Below are 24,992 nucleotides of genomic sequence, written 5' to 3'. Positions count from 1 at the left end.
ACATGTATTTGTGTATTTTTGTGTATTCTCCTGTTTGGCTCTGCTGACTGTGGAGGTCCCGGCTTGGGACGTGTTCACATTCTACATTCTGGATGAGTATTCTCGCAGTATGGATTCTTCTCACTATACTTATAGTCAGACAGGACACTGCAGGGGTTAAATCTATGTGACATTATTGTATTGCACCAGCACTTACACAATACGGCGCCGCCGTCACTTCCTAATTGTCACTTCCTGGTTGTGCGATAGATCTACAGGAGAGTCAGAGAAGAGTCTGTCACCAGCCATGAGGGGATCGGTAATACTAGGTAAGGTCATATTCACACCACGCTGTATGTATACATCCGGGGACTGTATCTGTACTAGCAATGATAAGTCCTGTGTACGAGCCCACGTAGTGCCCCGCACCGGCCGCAGAGCAGAACATACAGGGGGCGCCATCTGTACATTGTCTTATCACATCTATCACTTACCTCATATTCAGATCAACAGAAACCACTGAGACTGCAGGACTGTGCACACTCGGCTACACAGCAGGATCTCCTGTCCTTACAGATGTTACTATCTCAGCAGGATCTCCTGTCCCTTCAGATGTTACTATCTCAGCAGGATCTCCTGTCCTTACAGATGTTACTATCTCAGCAGGATCTCCTGTCCTTACAGATGTTACTATCTCAGCGGGATCTCCTGTCCTTACAGGTGTTACTATCTCAGCAGGATCCCCTGTCCTTACAGATGTTACTATCTCAGCGGGATCTCCTGTCCTTACAGGTGTTACTATCTCAGCTGGATCTCCTGTCCTTACAGATGTTACTACCTCAGCAGGATCTCCTGTCCTTACAGATGTTACTATCTCAGCAGGATCTCCTGTCCTTACAGATGTTACTATCTCAGCAGGATCTCCTGTCCTTACAGGTGTTACTACCTCAGCAGGATCTCCTGTCCTTACAGATGTTACTATCTCAGCAGGATCTCCTGTCCTTACAGATGTTACTATCTCTGCAGGATCTCCTGTCCTTACAGATGTTACTATCTCTGCAGGATCCCTTGTCCTTACAGATGTTACTATCTCAGCAGGATCTCCTGTCCTTACAGGTGTTACCATCTCAGCGGGATCTCCTGTCCTTACAGATGTTACTATCTCAGCAGGATCTCCTGTCCTTACAGATGTTACTATCGCAGCCGGATCTCCTGTCCTTACAGATGTTACTATCGCAGCCGGATCTCCTGTCCTTACAGATGTTACTATCTCAGCAGGATCTCCTGTCCTTACAGATGTTACTATCTCAGCGGGATCTCCTGTCCTTACAGATGTTACTATCTCAGCGGGATCTCCTGTCCTTACAGATGTTACTATCTCAGCAGGATCTCCTGTCCCTTCAGATGTTACTATCTCAGCGGGATCTCCTGTCCTTACAGATGTTACTATCTCAGCAGGATCTCCTGTCCCTTCAGATGTTACTATCTCAGCAGGATCTCCTATCCTTACAGGTGTTACTATCTCAGCAGGATCTCTTGTCCTTACAGATGTTACTACCTCAGCAGGATCTCCTGTCCTTACAGATGTTACTATCTCAGCAGGATCTCTTGTCCTTACAGATGTTACTACCTCAGCGGGATCTCCTGTCCCTTCAGATGTTACTATCTCAGCGGGATCTCCTGTCCTTACAGATGTTACTATCTCAGCAGGATCTCCTGTCCTTACAGATGTTACTATCTCAGCAGGATCTCCTGTCCTTACAGATGTTACTATCTCAGCAGGATCTCCTGTCCTTACAGATGTTACTATCTCAGCGAGATCTCCTGTCCTTACAGATGTTACTATCTCAGCAGGATCTCCTGTCCTTACAGATGTTACTATCTCAGCAGGATCCCTTGTCCTTACAGATGTTACTACCTCAGCGGGATCTCCTGTCCTTACAGATGTTACTATCTCAGCAGGATCTCCTGTCCTTACAGATGTTACTATCTCAGCAGGATCTCCTGTCCTTACAGATGTTACTATCTCAGCAGGATCTCCTGTCCTTACAGATGTTACTATCTCAGCGGGATCTCCTGTCCTTACAGATGTTACTATCTCAGCAGGATCTCCTGTCCTTACAGATGTTACTATCTCAGCGGGATCTCCTGTCCTTACAGATGTTACTATCTCAGCGGGATCTCCTGTCCTTACAGATGTTACTATCTCAGCAGGATCTCCTGTCCTTACAGATGTTACTATCTCAGCAGGATCTCCTGTCCTTACAGATGTTACTATCTCAGCGGGATCTCCTGTCCTTACAGGTGTTACTATCTCAGCAGGATCCCTTGTCCTTACAGATGTTACTATCTCTGTAGGATCTCTTGTCCTTACAGATGTTACTATCTCTGTAGGATCTCTTGTCCTTACAGGTGTTACTATCTCAGCAGGATCTCCTATCCTTACAGATGTTACTATCTCAGCCGGATCTCCTGTCCTTATGTGATAGAGTATCCATATGACAATAGGGTGATAGAGTATCCGTATGACAATGGGGTGATAGCGTATCCATATGACATTAGGGTGATAGAGTATCCGTATGACATTAGGGTGATAGAGTATCCGTATGACATTAGGGTGATAGAGTATCCGTATGACATTAGGGTGATAGAGTATCCATATGACTATAGGGTGATAGAGTATCCGTATGACATTAGGGTGATAGAGTATCCGTATGACATTAGGGTGATAGAGTATCCATATGACTATAGGGTGATAGTATCCGTATGACTATAGGGTGATAGAGTATCCGTATGACATTAGGGTGATAGAGTATCCGTATGACATTAGGGTGATAGAGTATCCGTATGACATTAGGGTGATAGAGTATCCGTATGACATTAGGGCGATAGAGTATCCGTATGACATTAGGGTGATAGTATCCATATGACTATAGGGTGATAGAGTATCCGTATGACTATAGGGTGATAGAGTATCCGTATGACTATAGGGTGATAGAGTATCCATATGACATTAGGGTGATAGAGTATCCGTATGACATTAGGGCGATAGAGTATCCGTATGACATTAGGGCGATAGAGTATCCATATGACAGTAGGGTTGGATATCCTCCGAGCGACATTCTGTATCGATGACGGATGTTTGATATAAGATACAATAAAACTGATGACTGGAGATGAGCGAGCGGCGTTCAATCAAATATCAGGATTACAATCGAATACCACGAGGCAAATGCAGAAAAATTTTATTCCCCTCCCCCTTCCCTGGTGCGTTTTTTGCACCAATAACAGCGCAGGGGAGGTGGGACCGGAACTACGACATCGGAGGCAGTGAAAAAAATCTGAAAAAGGAATTGGCGGCTGAAATCAGGTGACCTCCGAATTATACGAATAGTGGATTTCAGATCCGGGTCATATGTGACTGTGAGCCAGGGACAGATGTACAGGAGGGTTAGCTAGGGGTTACCTTTATTTAGGGGGGACACTCACCCAGCTCTTTGGGGCTCTATCTGGTCGGGATCCCTGGTAGCTTCCGATATGCCGGAGATGACTTTTTCCCATAGGAATGCATTGACCAGCGTTGTCCTCATACAGAAGTACGGCATTCGGCCAATCAACGCTGGTCAATGCATTCCTATGCCGAGATGAAGCAGAGCTGAACCTGCTCAACACTCAGCTCTACCGATGTAGCAGTGTCCGATGCAGCAATGCTGAGTGTGTAGCAGCTCCAGCTCTGCCGCATCGGACTGCTACATCGGACACTGCTACATCGGACACTGCTACATCGGACACTGCTACATCGGACACTGCTACATCGGACACTGCTACATCGGACACTGCTACATCGGACACTGCTACATCGGACACTGCTACATCGGACAGCACTTAGGGTTGAACCGAATTTGACATTTCAGGATTGTTTTTAAAATCCAATTTCCGATCATTCAGAGATTGGATTTTTAAAAACGATCCTATTCACTGAACAGCATGTAGTCCAAAAATTGTTGACAGGGATCCCAACATAATAAAGGTACTTGATGCCCCCAGACATGCGCCCCCTGAGTGTGTATAGTGTGTAGTTGTTAGGCTGTGATGTTGGGGTAATAGAGGGACTTGGGCTTGTTAGATGCCCCCAGACATGCGCCCCCTGAGTGTGTATAGTGTGTAGTTGTTAGGCTGTGATAGTGGGGTAATAGAGGGGCTTTGGTGTGTTAGATGCCCCCAGACATGCGCCCCCTGCTGTCCCAGTTACATTGCAGAGGTGTTGCATCATTTCCTGGGGTGTCATAGTGGACTTGGTGACTCTCCTGAGGTGAATGGTGGGATCCCCTGGAGTGAAGCATTGTCTCCCATAGACTATAATGGGGCTCCAGATTCCTTCCAATAGTCCCATATTCAGATGATATTCAGAGCGAATAACGAACATCGAATATTTTACTGTTCACTTATCTCTAGTGATGAGGTTTCGATGTGTTTCATGTGATCACTGAGCAGAATCTCTCGTGTTCTCTTTCAGTTCTCCTCGGCCTCTCGATGGATGTGACCGGTCAGATAATGATCCAGTTGATCCCTCAGAATCCGGTTGTTAAAGGATCGGTCACCCTGAATGTTACTGGGATTCCGGAGAGTTTGCTGCGTTTCTCTTGGTTTAAAGGACCAACCACAAGTTCTCAGTATCAGATCCTGGTATATATCCCTGGTATTGACCCCCCTACAGTCCCTGGACCTCAGAACAATCCTCGGATCTCGTTTTTCAGTAATGGATCATTACACATCAGAGATCTCCAAGTCACAGATCAGGGGAATTATACAGTGAATATACAGACACAGAAGATAGCAAAGGACGTATTTGTGAACCTGACCGTCCATGGTGAGTACTATGTGCCAGACTGTACAATGTATGACACGTGATCATGTAGACCTGGGGTGGTGTGGAGTGAAGCAGGAGGAGATCTGGTGTAGATGGGGCATTAATGAATGACCTACAGAGGGCGCTGAGACGCCAGGGTAAGTAATATTGCCCCTCCCCCACTTGTCCTGTTTGTTTACATTTATCTAATGATGAATAATTCATTAAAGGGTAACTCCAGCGCAGACTCTCCAGATTCTCAGATACAACCTCCCCCTTGTTGCGTCTGTCCTTCCACTGTTCTCCTCAAAGTTGTCTCCCAGCATGTCCATGCTGTATGGTGTATGGTGCCCCTTACCGGCTGTGATACTGAGCACCAGAGACATAACTGGAGATGAGAGTGGGGACTCCTCCTCCCCATTATGGTCTCTGACATCGCCCTCCTGAGGTCGGGGTGCAGTAAAATGGTGGCGCTTATCTCCTACAAGCACTGACACTCTCCTATATTGGGGCTCCTGGAGACCAATGACAGAGAAAGGAGAGGGGGGACCCCGGCTCTCATCTCCTGTATTGGGGCTTACTGAGACCAACGACAGAGAAAGGGGAGAGGGGATCCCGGCTCTCATCTCCAGTATCGGGGCTCCCGGAGACCAATGACAGAGAAAGGGGAGAGAGGACTCCGGCTCTCATCTCCTGTATCGGGGCTTACCGAGACCAACGACAGAGAAAGGCGAGAGAGGACTCCGGCTCTCATCTCCTGTATCGGGGCTCCCAGAGACCAACGACAGAGAAAGGGGAGAGGGGACCCCAACTCTCATCTCCAGTATCGGGGCTTACCGAGACCAACGACAGAGAAAGGGGAGAGGGGAGAGGGGACCCCGGCTCTCATCTCCTGTATCGGGGCTCCCAGAGACCAACGACAGAGAAAGGGGAGAGGGGACCCCGGCTCATCTCCTGTATCGGGGCTCTTGGACACCAATGCCAGACAAAGGAAAGAGGGGACCCCGGCTCTCATCTCCAGTATCGGGGCTTACCGAGACCAACGACAGAGAAAGGGGAGAGGGGACCCCGGCTCTCATCTCCAGTATCGGGGCTTACCGAGACCAACGACAGAGAAAGGGGAGAGGGGAACCCAGCTTTCATCTCCTATATTGGGGCTCCTGGAGACCAATGACAGAGAAAGGAGAGGGGGGACCCCGGCTCTCATCTCCTGTATCGGGGCTCCCAGAGACCAACGACAGAGAAAGGGGAGAGGGGACCCCGGCTCATCTCCTGTATCGGGGCTCTTGGACACCAATGCCAGACAAAGGAAAGAGGGGACCCCGGCTCTCATCTCCAGTATCGGGGCTTACCGAGACCAACGACAGAGAAAGGGGAGAGGGGACCCCGGCTCTCATCTCCAGTATCGGGGCTTACCGAGACCAACGACAGAGAAAGGGGAGAGGGGAACCCAGCTTTCATCTCCTATATTGGGGCTCCTGGAGACCAACGACAGAGAAAGGGGAGAGGGGACCCCAGCTCTCATCTCCTGTATCGGGGCTTACCGAGACCAACGACAGAGAAAGGGGAGAGAGGACCCCAGCTCTCATCTCCTGTATTGGGGCTCCCAGAGACCAATGACAGAGAAAGGGGAGAGAGGACCCCGGCTCTCATCTCCTGTATCGGGGCTCCCAGAGACCAATGACAGAGAAAGGGGAGAGGGGACCCCGGCTCTCATCTCCTGTATCGGGGCTCTTGGACACCAACGCCAGACAAAGGAAAGAGGGGACCCCGGCTCTCATCTCCTGTATCGGGGCTCCTAGAGACCAACAACAGAGAAAGGGGAGAGGGGACCCCGGCTCTCATCTCCTGTATCGGGGCTCCTAGAGACCAACAACAGAGAAAGGGGAGAGGGGACCCCGGCTCTCATCTCCTGTATCGGGGCTCCCAGAGACCAATGGCAGACAAAGGGGAGAGAGGACCCCGGCTCTCATCTCCAGTATCGGGGCTTACCGAGACCAACGACAGAGAAAGGGGAGAGGGGACCCCGGCTCTCATCTCCTGTATCGGGGCTCCTGGAGACCAACGCCAGACAAAGGGGAGAGGGGACCCCGGCTCTCATCTCCAGTATTGGGGCTTACCGAGACCAACGACAGAGAAAGGGGAGAGAGGACCCCAGCTTTCATCTCCTATATTGGGGCTCCTGGAGACCAACGACAGAGAAAGGGGAGAGGGGACCCCGGCTCTCATCTCCTGTATCGGGGCTCCCAGAGACCAACGACAGAGAAAGGGGAGAGGGGACTCCGGCTCTCATCTCCAGTATCGGGGCTTACCGAGACCAACGACAGAGAAAGGGGAGAGGGGACCCCAGCTCTCATCTCCTGTATCGGGGCTCTTAGAGACCAACAACAGAGAAAGGGGAGAGGGGACCCCGGCTCTCATCTCCAGTATCGGGGCTTACCGAGACCAACGACAGAGAAAGGGGAGAGGGGACCCCGGCTCTCATCTCCTGTATCAGGGCTTACCGAGACCAACGACAGAGAAAGGGGAGAGGGGACCCCGGCTCTTACTTATGGTAGAGTTGGAAGGGACCTCAAGGGCCATCGGGTCCAACCCCCTGCGAGTGCAGGTCTTCCTAAATCATCCCAGCTATATGTTTCTCCAGATTCCGCTTGAAGATTTCCATTGATGGAGCGCCCACCACCTCCCGTGGCAGCCTATTCCACTCTCTCACTCCCCTCACTGTCAGAAAGTTTTTCCTAATGTCTAATCTGTATCTCTTTCCCTTTCGTTTCATCCCATTGCTTCTTGTCCTTCCTTGTGCTAATGAGAATAGGGGAGATCCCTCTGCACTGTGACTACCTTTCAGATATTTGTAGACTGCTATTAAATCTCCCCTCAGCCTTCTCTTCTGCAAACTAAACAATCCCAGTTCTTTTAGCCGCTCCTCATAGGACATGGTTTGCAGACCTTCCACCATTTTGGTTGCTCTTCTCTGGACTTGCTCCAATATATCGATGTCTTTCTTGAATTGAGGCGCCCAGAACTGTACACAGTATTCCAGGTGTGGTCTGACCAGGGAAGAGGACAGCGGAATAATGACCTCTCTTCATCTAGATTCAATGCTTGTCTTAATACATCCCAGAATTTTATTCGCCTTTTTTGCAGCAGCACCGCACTGTTGGCTCATGTTGAATTTGTGATCTACTATTATGCCCAAGTCCTTTTCCCCTATGCTATCACTTAGTTCTATTCCTCCCATACTATATATGTTTTTTACATTTCTGTTACCCAGATGTAGAACTTTGCATTTGTCCCTGTTAAATCCCATTTTGTTGGCCTCCGCCCATTGTTCCAGTGTGTCTAAGTCCTTTTGAATACACTCTCTCTCCTCTCTAGTGTTGGCTATTCCTCCTATCTTCGTATCATCTGCAAATTTTATGAGTTCCCCAATAATTCCATCGTCCAGATCATTTATAAAGATATTAAACAGTACTGGGCCCAGAACAGAGCCCTGCGGCACCCCGCTTTTGACTTTCTTCCAGTTGGATGTGTAGCCATTTAGTATTACTCGTTGTGCCCGATCATTAAGCCAGTTGTGAATCCACCGAACGGATTTTTTGTCAAAGCCATACTTAATCATTTTTTTCAATAAGAAGGTTATGTGATACTTTATCAAATGCCTTACTGAAGTCAAGATATACTATGTCCACGGCATTCCCTTGGTCCAACCATTCAGTGATTTTGTTGTAGAAGGAAATCAGGTTAGTCTGACAAGATTTATTGGTCATAAAGCCGTGCTGGCTCTGGTTAATTAATGCCTTCCCATCCAGGTACCGAAGTAAATGTTCCTTGACAATTTGCTCAAAGATTTTTCCTGCTATCGAGGTCAGACTTACCGGCCTGTAATTTCCTGGATCGTCCCTTTTCCCCTTTTTGTAGATGGGGACAACATTTGCCCTTTTCCAATCTAAAGGGACCACTCCTGTTTCCCATGACTTACTGAAGATTATAGCAAGGGGTTCTGTTATTTCCTCTGCTATCTCTTTCAGGACTCTAGGGTGTAAATCATCTGGTCCTGGGGACTTGGTTTCCTGTAACTTGGCTAAGTGCTCTCTTACCAGACCTTCGCTTATAGTCAGCTTGGAGTCCTCCTTCCCCTCATCTCCATCACCATTAATGGCGATATTTCCATTAGTTTCTTGGGAGAAGACGGATACAAAATATGAATTTAGTAGCTCCACCTGCTGTTCCACCATGTTAACTGTTTCTCCTTTGTCATTCTTCAGGACTCCAATGGTCTCCTTCACTTTTCTTTTGCTTTTAACATATCCCCAAAATCCTTTTACCTTACTCTTTGCCTCTTTTGCAAGCTTCACTTCGTGTTCAGCCTTAGCTCCTTTGATGCTTGTCTTGCAGAGTCTGCAGACTGCTGTGTACTCTTCCTTAGGTATACTTCCCATCTTCCACTTTTTGTATGTTTCCTTTTTCCTTTTTAGCAGGTTATGTAATTTTTTGGTCATCCATCCTGATATTTTTAGGTGCTTCCCATTTCTCTTCCTTCTAGGTATTGTTAGTTCCTGTGCTTTAATGATTTCCCTACGGAAGATTTCCCACCCTTCATGTGCATTTTTGTGCTTAAGAATTTTGCACCATGGAATTCTGCTAAGCCTTGCCTTCAGGCTCTTGAAGTCTGCCCTGCTAAAGTCGAGCCTTGAAGTCTGTGTCTTCTCAGGTCTTATTCTTCTTCTTGCAACCCCAAACTCAAGTATAGCATGATCGCTGAATCCCAGTGTCCCTGCTACCCGTAGTCCCTCAACCATGTGCTCTTTGTTGGTTAGGACTAGGTCCAAAATGGATGTTCCTCTCGTGTTTTCTTCTACTAGCTGGGCAATGAAGTTGTCTGCTAGAGAGGATACAAATTTGATGGAGCCTTTACTCTTGGCTGTGTGGGTTTCCCAATGAATGTCAGGGTAATTGAAGTCTCCCATGATCACTATTTCATGTTTCTTTGAGAGCGTGGTCATTTGCTGTGAAAAAATCTCATCCATGTCTTCTGTCTGTCCTGGTGGTCTGTAATAAACGCCTAGTATGATGTCCTTATCATTGTTTTTCCCTTGAATTACTACCCAAATAATTTCCAGTAGATTATCATTCTGTAACACTGTCACTTCTGTGGAGATGTGTTCTTTTTTAACATACAATGCAACTCCACCCCCTCTTTTATTAGTTCTATTCTTTTGGAATAAGTTGTATCCTTCCATCTGTATGTTCCAATCATGCATGTCGTTCCACCAGGTTTCTGTGATGCCGATGACGTCATAGTTTTCCTTGTGTATCATCAGCTCTAGTTCTCCTTGTTTGTTTCCCATGCTTTGTGCGTTTGTGTAAAAACATTTCAGATTGTGCTCTGTTGTATCCTTTTTCGTCATTTCCTTCTGAGTATCCTGTCTTGGGTCCTCTTTACCACATCTAGTAACCTTGTTTAGTATGTCTTTTAGCTGCATGTTCTTGTCTTTCTTTTTTCTTCCCATCCCCTCTTCTTCTAGTTTAAAGTCCTTCTGATGAGTGTGGCAAGTCTTCTGGCAAATATGTTTTTCCCAGGTTTTGTGAGATGTATCCCGTCTCTAGCAAGGAGTCCATCGTAGAGGTAATTCACGCCGTGGTCCAAAAATCCAAATCCTTGCTCTCGGCACCAGCGTCGAAGCCAGGTGTTTACCTCTAGTATTCTATTCCATCTCCTGATGCCATGACCATCAACTGGGAGGAGTGATGAGAATACTACCTGCGCATCCAGTTCCTTCACTGTCTTCCCCAAATTTTCAAAGTCTTTATAGATAGTTGGTAAATCATTTTTTGCCGTGTCGTTTGTACCCACATGTATCAGTAGGAATGGGTAGTCGTCCTTGGAGCTGAGGAGGCTTGGTATCCTATCGGTCACATCCTTGATTTTTGCTCCTGGGAGGCAGCATACTTCTCGTGCAGTTAAGTCTGGCCTGCAGACAGCTGCCTCTGCGCCTCTTAGCAGTGAGTCACCCATAACCACTACTCTTCTTTTCTTCCTTGCAACACCATTTCTTGTTGCTCCTGATTGTCTCTGGGTGACTTTTGTTTCTTCTTTTGCTGATAGGTTATTTTTGTCATTTTCATCCGCCTGCATGAGAGTTTCATATCGGTTACTTAGCTGTGTGAGTGGTGATGGCCTTGTGATCCATTTGCATCTCTTGGTCACATGTGTCCAGTTTTCTGCCTCTGTAGGTTCTCTCAAGTATTCTTCCCCGGAGTCACCGAATAATAATCCCCGGAGTCACTGAATAATAATCCCCGGAGCCCCCAAATAATAATCCCTGGAGTCACCGAATAATAATCCCCAGAGTCACCGAATAATAATCCCCGGAGTCACTGAATAATAATCCCCGGAGCCCCCAAATAATAATCCCTGGAGTCACAGAATAATAATCCCCGGAGTCACCGAATAATAATAATCCCCAGAGTCACTGAATAATAATCCCCGGAGTCACTGAATAATAATCCTCAGAGTTACTGAATAATAACCCCGGAATCACTGAATAATAATCCCCAGAGTCACTGAATAATAATCCCCGGAGTCACTGAATAATAATCCTCAGAGTTACTGAATAATAACCCCGGAATCACTGAATAATAATCCCCGGAATCACTGAATAATAATCCCCGGAGTCACCGAATAATAATCCACCATACTATCCAGCATCCCCCATGGTGTTCCTCATACTATCTAGGCACCCTCATGGTGTTTCCTATAGTCACTCCTGGAATAATAATCCCTGGAGTAATTGAATAATAATCCCCGGAGCCCCGCATAATAATCCCTAGAGCCCACAAATAATAATCCCCGGAGCCCCCGAATAATAATCGCGGGAGTCCCCGAATATTTAGCCCTGGAGTCCCTGAAAAATAATCCCCAGAGTCAATGAATAATAATCCCCAGAGTCACCGAATAATAACCCCGGAGTCACCGAATAATATTCCCTGGAGTCACCGAATAATAATCCCTGGAGTCCCCGATTAGTAATCCCCGGGGCCCCTGAATAATAATCCCTGGAGTCCGCGAACAATAATCCTCAGAGTCACCGAATAATAATCCCCAGAGTCACTGAATAATAATCCACAGAGTCACTGAATAATAATCCACAGAGTCACTGAATAATAATCCACAATGTCACCGAATAATAACCCCCGAGTCACTGAATAATAATCCCCGGAGTCACTGAATAATAATCCCCGGAGTTACTGAATAATAATCCCAGCAGTCACTGAATAATAATCCCCGGCGACACAGAATAATATTCCCTGGAGTCACCGAATAATAGTCCCCAGAGTCACCAAATAATAATCCCTGGAGTCACTGAATAATAATCCCCGGAATCACCGAATAATAATCCCTGGAGTCCCCGATTAGTAATCCCCGGGGCCCCTGAATAATAATCCCTGGAGTAATTGAATAATAATTCCTGGAGCCCCCGAATAATAATCCCTGGAGTCACAGAATAATAATCCCCGGAGTCACTGAATAATAATCATTGGAGTCACTGAATAATAATCCCCAGAGTCACTGAATAATAATCCCCGGAGCCCCCAAATAATAATCCCCGGAGTCACCGAATAATAATCCCCAGAGTCACCGAATAATAATCCCCGGAGTCACCGAATAATAATCCCCGGAGTCACCGAATAATAATCCCTGGAGTCACCGAATAATAATCCCTGGAGTCACCGAATAATAATCCGCGGAGTCACTGAATAATAATCCGCGAAGTCACTGAATAATAATCCCCAGAGTCACCGAATAATAAACCCCTGAGTCACCGAATAATAATCCCCGGGGGCCCCGAATAATTATCCCCGGAGTCACTGAATAATAATCCCCGGAGCCCCCAAATAATAATCCCTGGAGTCACAGAATAATAATCCCTGGAGTCACAGAATAATAATCCCCGGAGCCCCGCATAATAATCCCTAGAGCCCACAAATAATAATCCCCGGAGCCCCCGAATAATAATCGCGGGAGTCTCCGAATATTTAGCCCTGGAGTCCCTGAAAAATAATCCCCGGAGTCAATGAATAATAATCCCCAGAGTCACCGAATAATAATCCCCAGAGTCACCGAATAATAATCCCCAGAGTCACCGAATAATAACCCCGGAGTCACCGAATAATAATCCCCGGAGTTACTGAATAATAATCCTCAGCGACACAGAATAATATTCCCTGGAGTCACCGAATAATAATCCCTGGAGTCCCCGATTAGTAATCCCCGGGGCCCCTGAATAATAATCCCTGGAGTCCGCGAACAATAATCCTCAGAGTCACAGAATAATAATCCCCAGAGTCACTGAATAATAATCCACAGAGTCACTGAATAATAATCCACAGAGTCACTGAATAATAATCCACAATGTCACCGAATAATAACCCCCGAGTCACTGAATAATAACCCCCGAGTCACTGAATAATAATCCCCGGAGTCACTGAATAATAATCCCCGGAGTTACTGAATAATAATCCCAGCAGTCACTGAATAATAATCCCCGGCGACACAGAATAATATTCCCTGGAGTCACCGAATAATAGTCCCCAGAGTCACCAAATAATAATCCCTGGAGTCACTGAATAATAATCCCCGGAATCACCGAATAATAATCCCTGGAGTCCCCGATTAGTAATCCCCGGGGGCCCTGAATAATAATCCCTGGAGTCCCCGAACAATAATCCCCAGAGTCACCAAATGATAATCCCCAGAGTCACTGAATAATAATCCCCGGAGTCACTGAATAATAATCCCCGGAGTCACTGAATAATAATCCCCAGAGTCACTGAATAATAATCCTCAAAGTCTCTGAATAATAATCCTCAGAGTCACCGAATAATAATCCCTGGAGTCACCGAATAATAATCCCCAGAGTCTCTGAATAATAATCCTTAGAGTCACCGAATAATAATCCCTGGAGTCACCGAATAATAATCCCCAGAGTCTCTGAATAATAATCCTTAGAGTCACCGAATAATAATCCCTGAAGTCACTGAATAATAATCCCCGGATTCACTGAATAATAATCCCCGGAGTCACTGAATAATAATCCCCGGAGTCACTGAATAATAATCCCCGGAGTCACTGAATAATAATCCCCGGAGTCACTGAATAATAATCCCCGGATTCACTGAATAATAATCCCCGGAGTCACTGAATAATAATCCCCGGAGTCACTGAATAATAATCCCCGGATTCACTGAATAATAATCCCCGGATTCACTGAATAATAATCCCCGGAGTCACTGAATAATAATCCCCGGATTCACTGAATAATAATCCCCGGAGTCACTGAATAATAATCCCCGGATTCACTGAATAATAATCCCCGGAGTCACCGGGGATTATTATTCGGTGACTCCGGGGATTATTATTCAGTGAATCCGGGGATTATTATTCAGTGACTCCGGGGAACATTATTCGATGACTCTAGGGATTATTATTCGGTGACTCTGAGGATTATTATTCAGAGACTTTGAGGATTATTATTCAGTGACTCTGGGGATTATTATTCGGTGACTCCGGGGATTATTATTCGGAGTCACCGAATAATAATCCCCAGAGTCACGGAATAATAATCCCCTGAGTCACCGAATAATAATCCCCAGGGCCCCCGAATAATAATCATCGGAGTCAGCGAATAAAAATCCCCGGAGTGTCCATATAATAATCCCCGGCGCCCCCGAATAATTATCCCCGGAGTCCCCTAATAATTTTCCTCAGTGTAACCGAATATTAATCCCCTGAGTCACTGAATAATAATCCCCGGAGTCACCGAATAATAATCCCTGGAGTCCCCGAATAGTAATTCCCCCGAGTCACTGAATAGTAATCCCCGGAGTCACCAAATAATAATCCCCAGAGTCACTGAATAATAATCCCCGGAGTCACTGAATAATAATCCCCGGAGTCACCGAATAATAATCCCTGGAGTCCCCGAATAGTAATTCCCCCGAGTCACTGAATAGTAATCCCCCGAGTCACTGAATAATAATTCCCGGAGTCACCGAATAATAATCCCCGGAGTCACCGAATAATAATCCCCGGAGTCACCGAATAATAATCCCCGGAGTCACCAAATAATAATCCCCAGAGTCACTGTATAATAATCCCCTGAGTCACCGAATAATAATCCCCTGAGTCACCGAATAATAATCCCCTGAGTCACCGAATAATAATCCCCGGGGGTCCCGAAGAATAATCATCGGAGTCAGCGAATAATAATCCCCGGAGTCACTGAATAATAATCCCCGGAGTGTCCACATAATAATCCCCGGAGTCACTGAATGATAATCCCTGGAGTCACCGAATAATAATCCCCGGAGACGCAGAATAATAATCCCCGGAGACGCAGAATAATAATCCCCGGAGTCACTGAATAATAATCCTCAGAGTCACTGAATAATAATCCTCAGAGTCACTGAATAATAATCCTCAGAGTCACCGAATAATAATCCCCGGAGTCACCGAATAATAATCCCCGGAGTCACCGAATAATAATCTCCAGAGTCACTGAATAATATTCCCCGGAGTCACTGAATAATAATCCTCAAAGTCTCTGAATAATAATCCTCAGAGTCACCGAATAATAATCCCCGGAGACGCAGAATAATAATCCCCGGAGACGCAGAATAATAATCCCCGGAGACATAGAATAATATTCCCTGGAGTCACCGAATAATAATCCACGGAGTCACCGAATAATAATCCCTGGAGTCCCCGAATAATAATCCCCATAGTCCCCGAATAATAATCCCCATAGTCCCCGAATAATAATCCCCATAGTCACCGAATAAAAATCCCCGGAGTCACTGAATAATAATCCCCGGAGTCACTGAATAATAATCCCCGGAGTCACCGAATAATAATCCCCGGAGTCAACGAATAATAATCCCGGGAGTCACTGAATAATAATCCCGGGAGTCACTGAATAATAATCCCGGGAGTCACTGAATAATAATCCCCGGAGTCACCGAATAATAATCCCCGGAGTCACTGAATAATAATCCTCAGAGTCACCGAATAATAATCCCCGGAGTCACCGAATAATAATCCCCGGAGTCACCGAATAATAATCCCCGGAGTCACCGAATAATAATCCCCGGGGGCCCCGAATAATAATCATCGGAGTGTCCACATAATAATCCCCGGAGCCCCCGAATAATTATCCCCGGAGTCACCGAATAATAATCCCTGGAGTCACCGAATAATATTCCCCGGAGTCACTGAATAATAATCCCCGGAGACACAGAATAATAATCCCCAGAGTCACTGAATAATAATCCTCAAAGTCTCTGAATAATAATCCCTGGAGTCACCGAATAATAATCTCCGGAGTCACTCAATAATAATCCCCGGAGTCACTGAATAATAATCCCCGGAGTCCCCTAATAATTTTCCTCAGAGTCACCGAATGATAATCCCCGGATTCACTGAATAATAATCCCCGGAGTCACCGAATAATAATCCCCGGGGGCCCCGAATAATAATCATCGGAGTGTCCACATAATAATCCCCGGAGCCCCCGAATAATTATCCCCGGAGTCACTGAATAATAATCCCCGGAGCCCCCGAATAATAATCCCCAGAGTCACTGAATAATAATCCTCAAAGTCTCTGAATAATAATCCCTGGAGTCACCGAATAATAATCTCCGGAGTCACTCAATAATAATCCCCGGAGTCACTGAATAATAATCCCCGGAGTCCCCTAATAATTTTCCTCAGAGTCACCGAATGATAATCCCCGGATTCACTGAATAATAATCCCCGGAGTCACCGAATAATAATCCTCGGTGTCCCCGAATAATAATCCCCTGAGTCACTGAATAATGATCCCAGGAATCACTGAATAATAACCCCGGAGTCACTGAATAATAATCCCTGGAGTCACTGAATAATAATCCCCGAAGACACAGAATAATAATCCCCGGAGTCACTGAATAATAATCCCCGGAGCCCCCAAATAATAATCCCTGGAGTCACCGAATAATAATCCCCAGAGTCACCGAATAATAATCCCTGGAGTCACCGAATAATAAACCTCAGAGTCACTGAATAATAATCCCCGAAGACACAGAATAATAATCCCCGGAGAAACAGAATAATAATCCCCGGAGTCCCCGAATAATAATCCCCGGAGTCCCCGAATAATAATCCCCGGAGTCCCCGAATAATAATCCCCGGAGTCCCCGAATAATAATCCCCGGAGTCCCCGAATAATAATCCCGGGAATCACCGAATAATAATCCCAGGAGTCACGGAATAATAATCCCAGGAGTCACGGAATAATAATCCCCAGAGTCACTGAATAATAATCCCCGGAGTCACCGAATAATAATCCCCGGAGTCACCGAATAATAATCCCCGGAGTCACAGAATAATAATCCCAGGAGTCTGATACAAGAGAGTCAGGTATATATACCGTAGATAAAAGACTCCATTGCATGGCACAGCAACATCCTGCAGGTCTGAACTACCATCCAGTGTCAGCCGCAGATTCTGCCAACAATCCGGGTCACCAGTATATGGTCTGTGGGGTCCGACCCCCGGCTGTGATCAGTTGTTACAGCCCCCACCAGGGGGAGCTCAGGAGCCGAGTGTAAACAGGACAGGTCACCAGTATATGGTCTGTGGGGTCCGACCCCCGGCTGTGATCAGTTGTTAGAGCCACCACTAGGGGGAGCTCAGGAGCCGAGTGTAAACAGGACAGGTCACCAGTATATGAGGAAGATGAGACTCCATGGACTGTTATAACCCAAACCACCCCCCATACCCACCAGGCACCCAACCCCCCCCCCACCGCCCACTTTACTAGCTTTGGCAATGCCAAATACCTATTCGGACGCGCCAATAAAGCTTATTTGATTTGATTTGGTCTGTGGGGTCCGACCCCCGGCTGTGATCATTTGTTACAGCCCCCACCAGGGGGAGCTCAGGAGCCGAGTGTAAACAGGACAGGTCACCAGTATATGGTCTGTGGGGTCTGACCCCCGGCTGTGATCAGTTGTTACAGCCACCACTAGGGGGAGCTCAGGAGCCGAGTGTAAACAGGACAGGTCACCAGTATATGGTCTGTGGGGTCCGACCCCCGGCTGTGATCAGTTGTTAGAGCCACCACTAGGGGGAGCTCTGGAGCCGAGTGTAAACAGGACAGGTCACCAGTATATGGTCTGTGGGGTCAGACCTCCGGCTGTGATCAGTTGTTACAGCCCCCACCAGGGGGAGCTCAGGAGCCGAGTGTAAACAGGACAGGTCACCAGTATATGGTCTGTGGGGTCCGACCCCCGGCTGTGATCAGTTGTTAGAGCCACCACCAGGGGGAGCTCAGGAGCCGAGTGTAAACAGGACAGGTCACCAGTATATGGTCTGTAGGGTCCGACCCCCGGCTGTGATCAGTTGTTACAGCCACCACTAGGGGGAGCTCAGGAGCCGAGTGTAAACAGGACAGGTCACCAGTATATGGTCTGTGGGGTCCGACCCCCGGCTGTGATCAGTTGTTAGAGCCACCACCAGGGGGAGCTCAGGAGCCGAGTGTAAACAGGACAGGTCACCAGTATATGGTTTGTGGGGTCCAACCCCCGGCTGTGATCAGATGTTAGAGCCCCCACCAGGGGGAGCTCAGGAGCCTAGTGTAAACAGGACAGGTCACCAGTATATGGTCTGTGGGGTCTGACCCCCGGCTGTGATCAGTTGTTACAGCCACCTCCAGGGGGAGCTCAGGAGCCGAGTGTAAACAGGACAGGTCACCAGTATATGGTATGTGGGGTCCGACCCCCGGCTGTGATCAGTTGTTAGAGCCACCACTAGGGGGAGCTCAGGAGCCAAGTGTAAACAGGACAGGTCACCAGTATATGGTCTGTGGGGTCCGACCCCCGGCTGTGATCAGTTGTTACAGCCGCCACCAGGGGGAGCTCAGGAGCTGAGTGTAAACAGGACAGGTCACCAGTATATGGTCTGTGGGGTCCGACCCCCGGCTGTGATCAGTTGTTACAGCCGCCACCAGGGGGAGCTCAGGAGCTGAGTGTAAACAGGACAGGTCACCAGTATATGGTCTGTGGGGTCCGACCCCCGGCTGTGATCAGTTGTTAGAGCCACCACTAGGGGGAGCTCAGGAGCCGAGTGTAAACAGGACAGGTCACCAGTATATGGTATGTGGGGTCCGACCCCCGGCTGTGATCAGTTGTTAGAGCCACCACTAGGGGGAGCTCAGGAGCCAAGTGTAAACAGGACAGGTCACCAGTATATGGTCTGTGGGGTCCGACCCCCGGCTGTGATCAGTTGTTACAGCCCCCACCAGGGGGAGCTCAGGAGCCGAGTGTAAACAGGACAGGTCACCAGTATATGGTCTGTGGGGTCAGACCCCCGGCTGTGATCAGATGTTAGAGCCACCACCAGGGGGAGCTCAGGAGCCGAGTGTAAACAGGACAGGTCACCAGTATATGGTCTGTGGGGTCCGACCCCTGGCTGTGATCAGTTGTTAGAGCCACCACTAGGGGGAGCTCAGGAGCCAAGTGTAAACAGGACAGGTCACCAGTATATGGTCTGTGGGGTCCGACCCTCGGCTGTGATCAGTTGTTACAGCCACCACCAGGGGGAGCTCAGGAGCCGAGTGTAAACAGGACAGGTCACCAGTATATAGTCTGTGGGGTCCGACCTCCGGCTGTGATCAGATGTTACAGCCCCGCACCAGTGGGAGCTCAGGAGCCGAGTGTAAACAGGACAGGTCACCAGTATATGGTCTGTGGGATCTGACCCCCGGCTGTGATCAGTTGTTACAGCCACCACTAGGGGGAGCTCAGGAGCCGAGTGTAAACAGGACAGGTCACCAGTATATGGTCTGTGGGGTCCGACCCCCGGCTGTGATCAGTTGTTACAGCCCCCACCAGGGGGAGCTCAGGAGCCTAGTGTAAACAGGACAGGTCACCAGTATATGGTCTGTGGGGTCCGACCCCCGGCTGTGATCAGATGTTAGAGCCACCACCAGGGGGAGCTCAGGAGCCTAGTGTAAACAGGACAGGTCACCAGTATATGGTCTGTGGGGTCCGACCCCCGGCTGTGATCAGATGTTACAGCCACCACTAGGGGGAGCTCAGGAGCCGAGTGTAAACAGGACAGGTCACCAGTATATGGTCTGTGGGGTCCGACCCCCGGCTGTGATCAGATGTTACAGCCCCGCACCAGACGCTGGAGATTGGTACTGTAGTAATAGGAGTGTTGCAGCGGCCCCGTCCAGTACGTAGCGCTGCTTTCGGTGAGCGCCGATCCAATTACTGCGACACCCGGAGGCAGTAACATCTGATCTGTGCTGGGGCCGGGTGTCAGACCTGAGGTTGTCAGTATGAGAATCACTGCGGTGTATTTCTGATACAATCCCCATATCCCCTATGTAATACAATGTACCTACATGGCACAGAAGAGGCGGGGCTTACTGTATGGGACTATATAATGGCGCCTATAATAAGGCGGTCCGCACCTCCTAATAATGAGAAGATGACGGTGAAGATTCCCCCATTGTCCTCGCAGCGTCTTATGTCGTCTTCTGATCCCTCCACAGAGTCTCCGGACAATACTCAGGATCACGTCCCCGTTTATGAAAACGTCCTGGTAAGTGAATACGTTCTGACAAGTGCGCGCCGCGGTGATGTCATAGAAACAGAGTGACACGCAGAGGACCTGCAGTGCGCCCCATGTCCAGCCCCTGACACCCCAATACTGAGGTCACTGGTATAGATAAGACACTGGGAAGAAGGACATTATATCAGGATGTATGTGCTGACGGGGAAGGGATCTCCATATACATATACACACACAGAGACATATACACACAGAGACACATACACACAGAGACACATACACACAGAGACACATACACACAGAGACACATACACACAGAGACATACACACAGAGACACATACACACAGAGACACATACACACAGAGACACATACACACAGAGACACATACACACAGAGACATACGCACAGAGACACATACGCACAGAGACACATACACAGAGACACATACGCACAGAGACACATACGCACAGAGACACATACGCACAGAGACACATACGCACAGAGACACATACGCACAGAGACACATACGCACAGAGACACATACGCACAGAGACACATACGCACCGAGACACATACGCACCGAGACACATACGCACCGAGACACATACGCACAGAGACACATACGCACAGAGACACATACGCACAGAGACACATACGCACAGAGACACATACGCACAGAGACACATACGCACAGAGACACATACACACAGAGACACATACACACAGAGAGACATACACGCACAGAGACATACACGCACAGAGACATACACGCACAGAGACATACACGCACAGAGACATACACACAGAGAGACATACACGCACAGAGACATACACACAGAGAGACATACACACAGAGAGACATACACACAGAGAGACATACACACAGAGAGACATACACACAGAGAGACATACACACAGAGAGACATATACACACAGAGACATATACACAGAGAGACATATACACAGAGAGACATATACACAGAGAGACATATACACAGAGAGACATATACACAGAGAGACATATACACAGAGAGACATATACACACAGAGACATATACACACAGAGACATATACACACAGAGACATATACACACAGAGACATATACACAGAGACATATACACACAGAGATGTAATGTCACCTATAGATAAAGGGGAAATAATGTCACCTATAGATAAAGGGGAAATAATGTCACCTATAGATAAAGGGGGTAATACTGTCACCTATAGATAAAGGGGGTAATACTGTCATCTATAGATAAAGGGGAAAATTATGTCACCTATAGATAAAGGGGGTAATACTGTCACCTATAGATAAAGGGGAAATAATGTCACCTATAGATAAAGGGGAAACAATGTCACCTATAGATAAAGGGGAAATAATGTCACCTATAGATAAAGGGGGTAATACTGTCATCTATAGATAAAGGGGAAAATTATGTCACCTATAGATAAAGGGGGTAATACTGTCACCTATAGATAAAGGGGAAATAATGTCACCTATAGATAAAGGGGAAACAATGTCACCTATAGATAAAGGGGAAATAATGTCACCTATAGATAAAGGGGGTAATACTGTCACCTATAGATAAAGGGGAAATACTGTCACCTATAGATAAAGGGGAAATAATGTCACCTATATATAAAGAGGAAATAATGTCACCTATAGATAAAGGGGAAATAATGTCACCTATATATAAAGAGGAAATAATGTCACCTATAGATAAAGGGGAAACAATGTCACCTATAGATAAAGGGGGTAATACTGTCACCTATAGATAAAGGGGAAATACTGACACCTATAGATAAAGGGGAAATAATGTCACCTATATATAAAGAGGAAATAATGTCACCTATAGATAAAGGGGAAATAATGTCACCTATAGATAAAGGGGAAATAATGTCACCTATATATAAAGGGGAAATAATGTCACCTATAGATAAAGGGGAAATAATGTCACCTATATATACATGGAAATATATGTTAGGATGAGAAGAATTGGTGACTTTAGAAATCCATAAAACTGAGAATGAGAGAAGACACAAGAGGAATAAAGGCCGGGAATAGGAGAGGCCGAGAGTAGAGAGTAGTCACAGAGCTGGAAGTAGTGACCAGCAGGGGGCGCAGCACCCACCAGGAGGACCCCACCGCACATCACATGACATCACATGACATTACCTCCCGTCTTCACTGATTTTCTAGTTCTACTTTCTTGACTTTTGCAGGCAGAGAAACCAAAGGAAGAATCTTCGTATATGGTGAGTAGAGAACCTATGGCCGCCAATCTGAGAGCAGTAACTAGAAGGTCAGAGCTTTCTTCTCATGATCACCATTGTACGCCGGCACATTGACATAACTCCTACCTTTTGAAAAGTGAAAAGAGGGACAAAATGTGCTGTGTGCGCTGCGCCAAATTAGGCTCTGCCCACTTTTAAATTGACTCCGCCCATTATCATTCATTTTTCATCTGCCCACACAGTATAATCCTCCTACAGTCACCCGTAAATTATATGCCCCCCTCCATCACTCCCCCAGTTTCATATACACCCTTCATCTGCCCCAGTGTCATGCCGTCCCCCCTTCATCTGCCCCAGTGTCATGCCATTCTCCCCCCCTTCATCTGCCCCAGTGTCATGCCGTCCTCCCCCCTTCATCTGCCCCAGTGTCATGCCACTCCCCCCTTCATCTGCCCCAGTGTCATGCCATTCTCCCCCCCTTCATCTGCCCCAGTGTCATGCCGTCCTCCCCCCCTTCATCTGCCCCAGTGTCATGCCACTCCCCCCCTTCATCTGCCCCAGTGTCATGCCGTTCTCCCCCCCTTCATCTGCCCCAGTGTCATGCCGTTCTCCCCCCCCTTCATCTGCCCCAGTGTCATGCCGTTCTCCCCCCCTTCATCTGCCCCAGTGTCATGCCGTTCTCCCCCCCTTTATCTGCCCCAGTGCCATGCCGTTCCCCCCCCCTTCATCTGCCCCAGTGTCATGCCGTTCTCCCCCCCTTCATCTGTCCCAGTGTCATGCCGTTTTCTACTGAGGGCAAAGTTGACTATATCGGGCCAGGCCATGGAGACAGCTCGCTTCACTTTACCTTTCGGAGGGCACCGCTCCCGATGTGTGTGCGACCTGCGCTGCCTCCGATGTCCGCCTGACACATTACATGTATGTGAGGAGGATACCGGAGGCAGATCAGGCCACGCAGACATAAGGAGCGCTGCCTCCTGTGTCCTCCTTACATGGCATACAAGTGATGTGACAGGCGGCATCAGGAGAAAGTGAAGTGCGCTCCAGGCCTGGCCCGATCTCCCCAGGAGCTTCATATAAATGCACACCTGACGGCGTTGTCGGAGGGCCGGAGAGAAGTGCTTGCCCCAGTTTGAGGACCCCTGGCCTATGTATTCAGCTCATCGGTGTCCGTAGGATCACAATCGGGACATACCTCCCGCCGACCGGGACCGCGGGACAGGACACCGAAATCGTGAGTGTCCTGGAGAAATCGGGACGTTGGGAGGTATGACATTGGGGTGTGTGTGGTCCATCGGGGCCCCAGGGGGTGATCAGATCTTATTATAAAGGAAACATCATAAAGAACAATCCAGAAAAATCCCCCCATATGTGCTGAATCCTGGGCCTGAGCACATGGTGCTGCTATTACAGGGCTGTCCTGTGGGGGCGCTGTCTATGTGCCCCATCAGACTGTACAGACCCAGGGACACCCCATTATTAGTCAGGGTCAATGTGTGACTCCACCCTATAGAGGTAACAGTGGTACAGCAGCTGCAGCACCCCAAACACATCAGGTAGCAGAGGGGCTGTATACTCCTCCGAGAATACACGGCCATTACTACATAGACTTAGTAAGGGACCTTTAAGAAACATTAAAGGGGATGTCTCATCTTCAGTCATTGTTATTCTACATTTGTCTTTCAGGGTTTGCAGTTCCGATCTGAGGAGACGTACACCGAGCTGAAGACCCGCAACACTGAGGTCAAATAAGAAGATCTGTATTACAAGTCAGTGGGAATCGGCCAAACCTGGACAAGGACCGAAGTCCAACCGGATCCCCCCAGTCATATCTATAGCTAGAGTAGTGTTACCACGTATAGCAGAGCTTAGCCCCTCCCCTCCTCTCTCCATAGACTTCTAGTAGAGAAAGAAGCATTTCTCCTTAATATGACATATTACTAAGCTTCTTATAGTCACTTGTACTGTCCATGTATGAAGTGTCCGTGTCTTACAGACTTTATTGTGTTTGTGACATTAAGGGGAATCTGTGCAGATCTCCAGAAAGGGGGCGTGGAATAAAATGTGACAATACAAAAACACAAAAATTGTAGCAAAGTCATCTGAGCAATAGACTGTGAAGAAACAAACTTGTTAAGAAATTCTCCTGCTGATAATGGACAAAGCAATGTACAATGTATAATGGAAACGCAGGAGTAGTAAGATGGAGGGAGCGAGTAACTCACTATACAGTGCAGGCAATGGACAATGTATAATGGAAACGCAGGAGTAGTAAGATGGAGGGAGCGAGTAACCCACTATA

The 24,992-nt window shown here is 47.6% G+C and overlaps 1 protein-coding gene across 1 annotated transcript; it reads left to right on the top strand.

Annotated features, from left to right (window-relative positions):
- The first annotated feature begins 251 nt into the window (after positions 1–251).
- LOC142187397 (cell adhesion molecule CEACAM19-like) lies at positions 252–24,754 on the top strand. Its single transcript, XM_075261603.1, has 5 exons — positions 252–308; positions 4,496–4,849; positions 20,433–20,482; positions 22,679–22,711; positions 24,377–24,754. The coding sequence occupies exons 1-5, from the start codon at positions 287–289 to the stop codon at positions 24,440–24,442; spliced, it is 525 nt and encodes a 174-aa protein (XP_075117704.1). The 5' UTR covers positions 252–286; the 3' UTR covers positions 24,443–24,754.
- Positions 24,755–24,992: the final 238 nt, after the last annotated feature.

The sequence above is a fragment of the Leptodactylus fuscus genome, unplaced genomic scaffold, assembly GCF_031893055.1.
Source record: "Leptodactylus fuscus isolate aLepFus1 unplaced genomic scaffold, aLepFus1.hap2 HAP2_SCAFFOLD_233, whole genome shotgun sequence".
NCBI classification, from domain to species: domain Eukaryota; kingdom Metazoa; phylum Chordata; class Amphibia; order Anura; family Leptodactylidae; genus Leptodactylus; species Leptodactylus fuscus.
The sequence above is the reverse complement of the archived record's forward strand: the minus strand, read 5'-3'. Positions and strand labels throughout refer to the sequence as shown.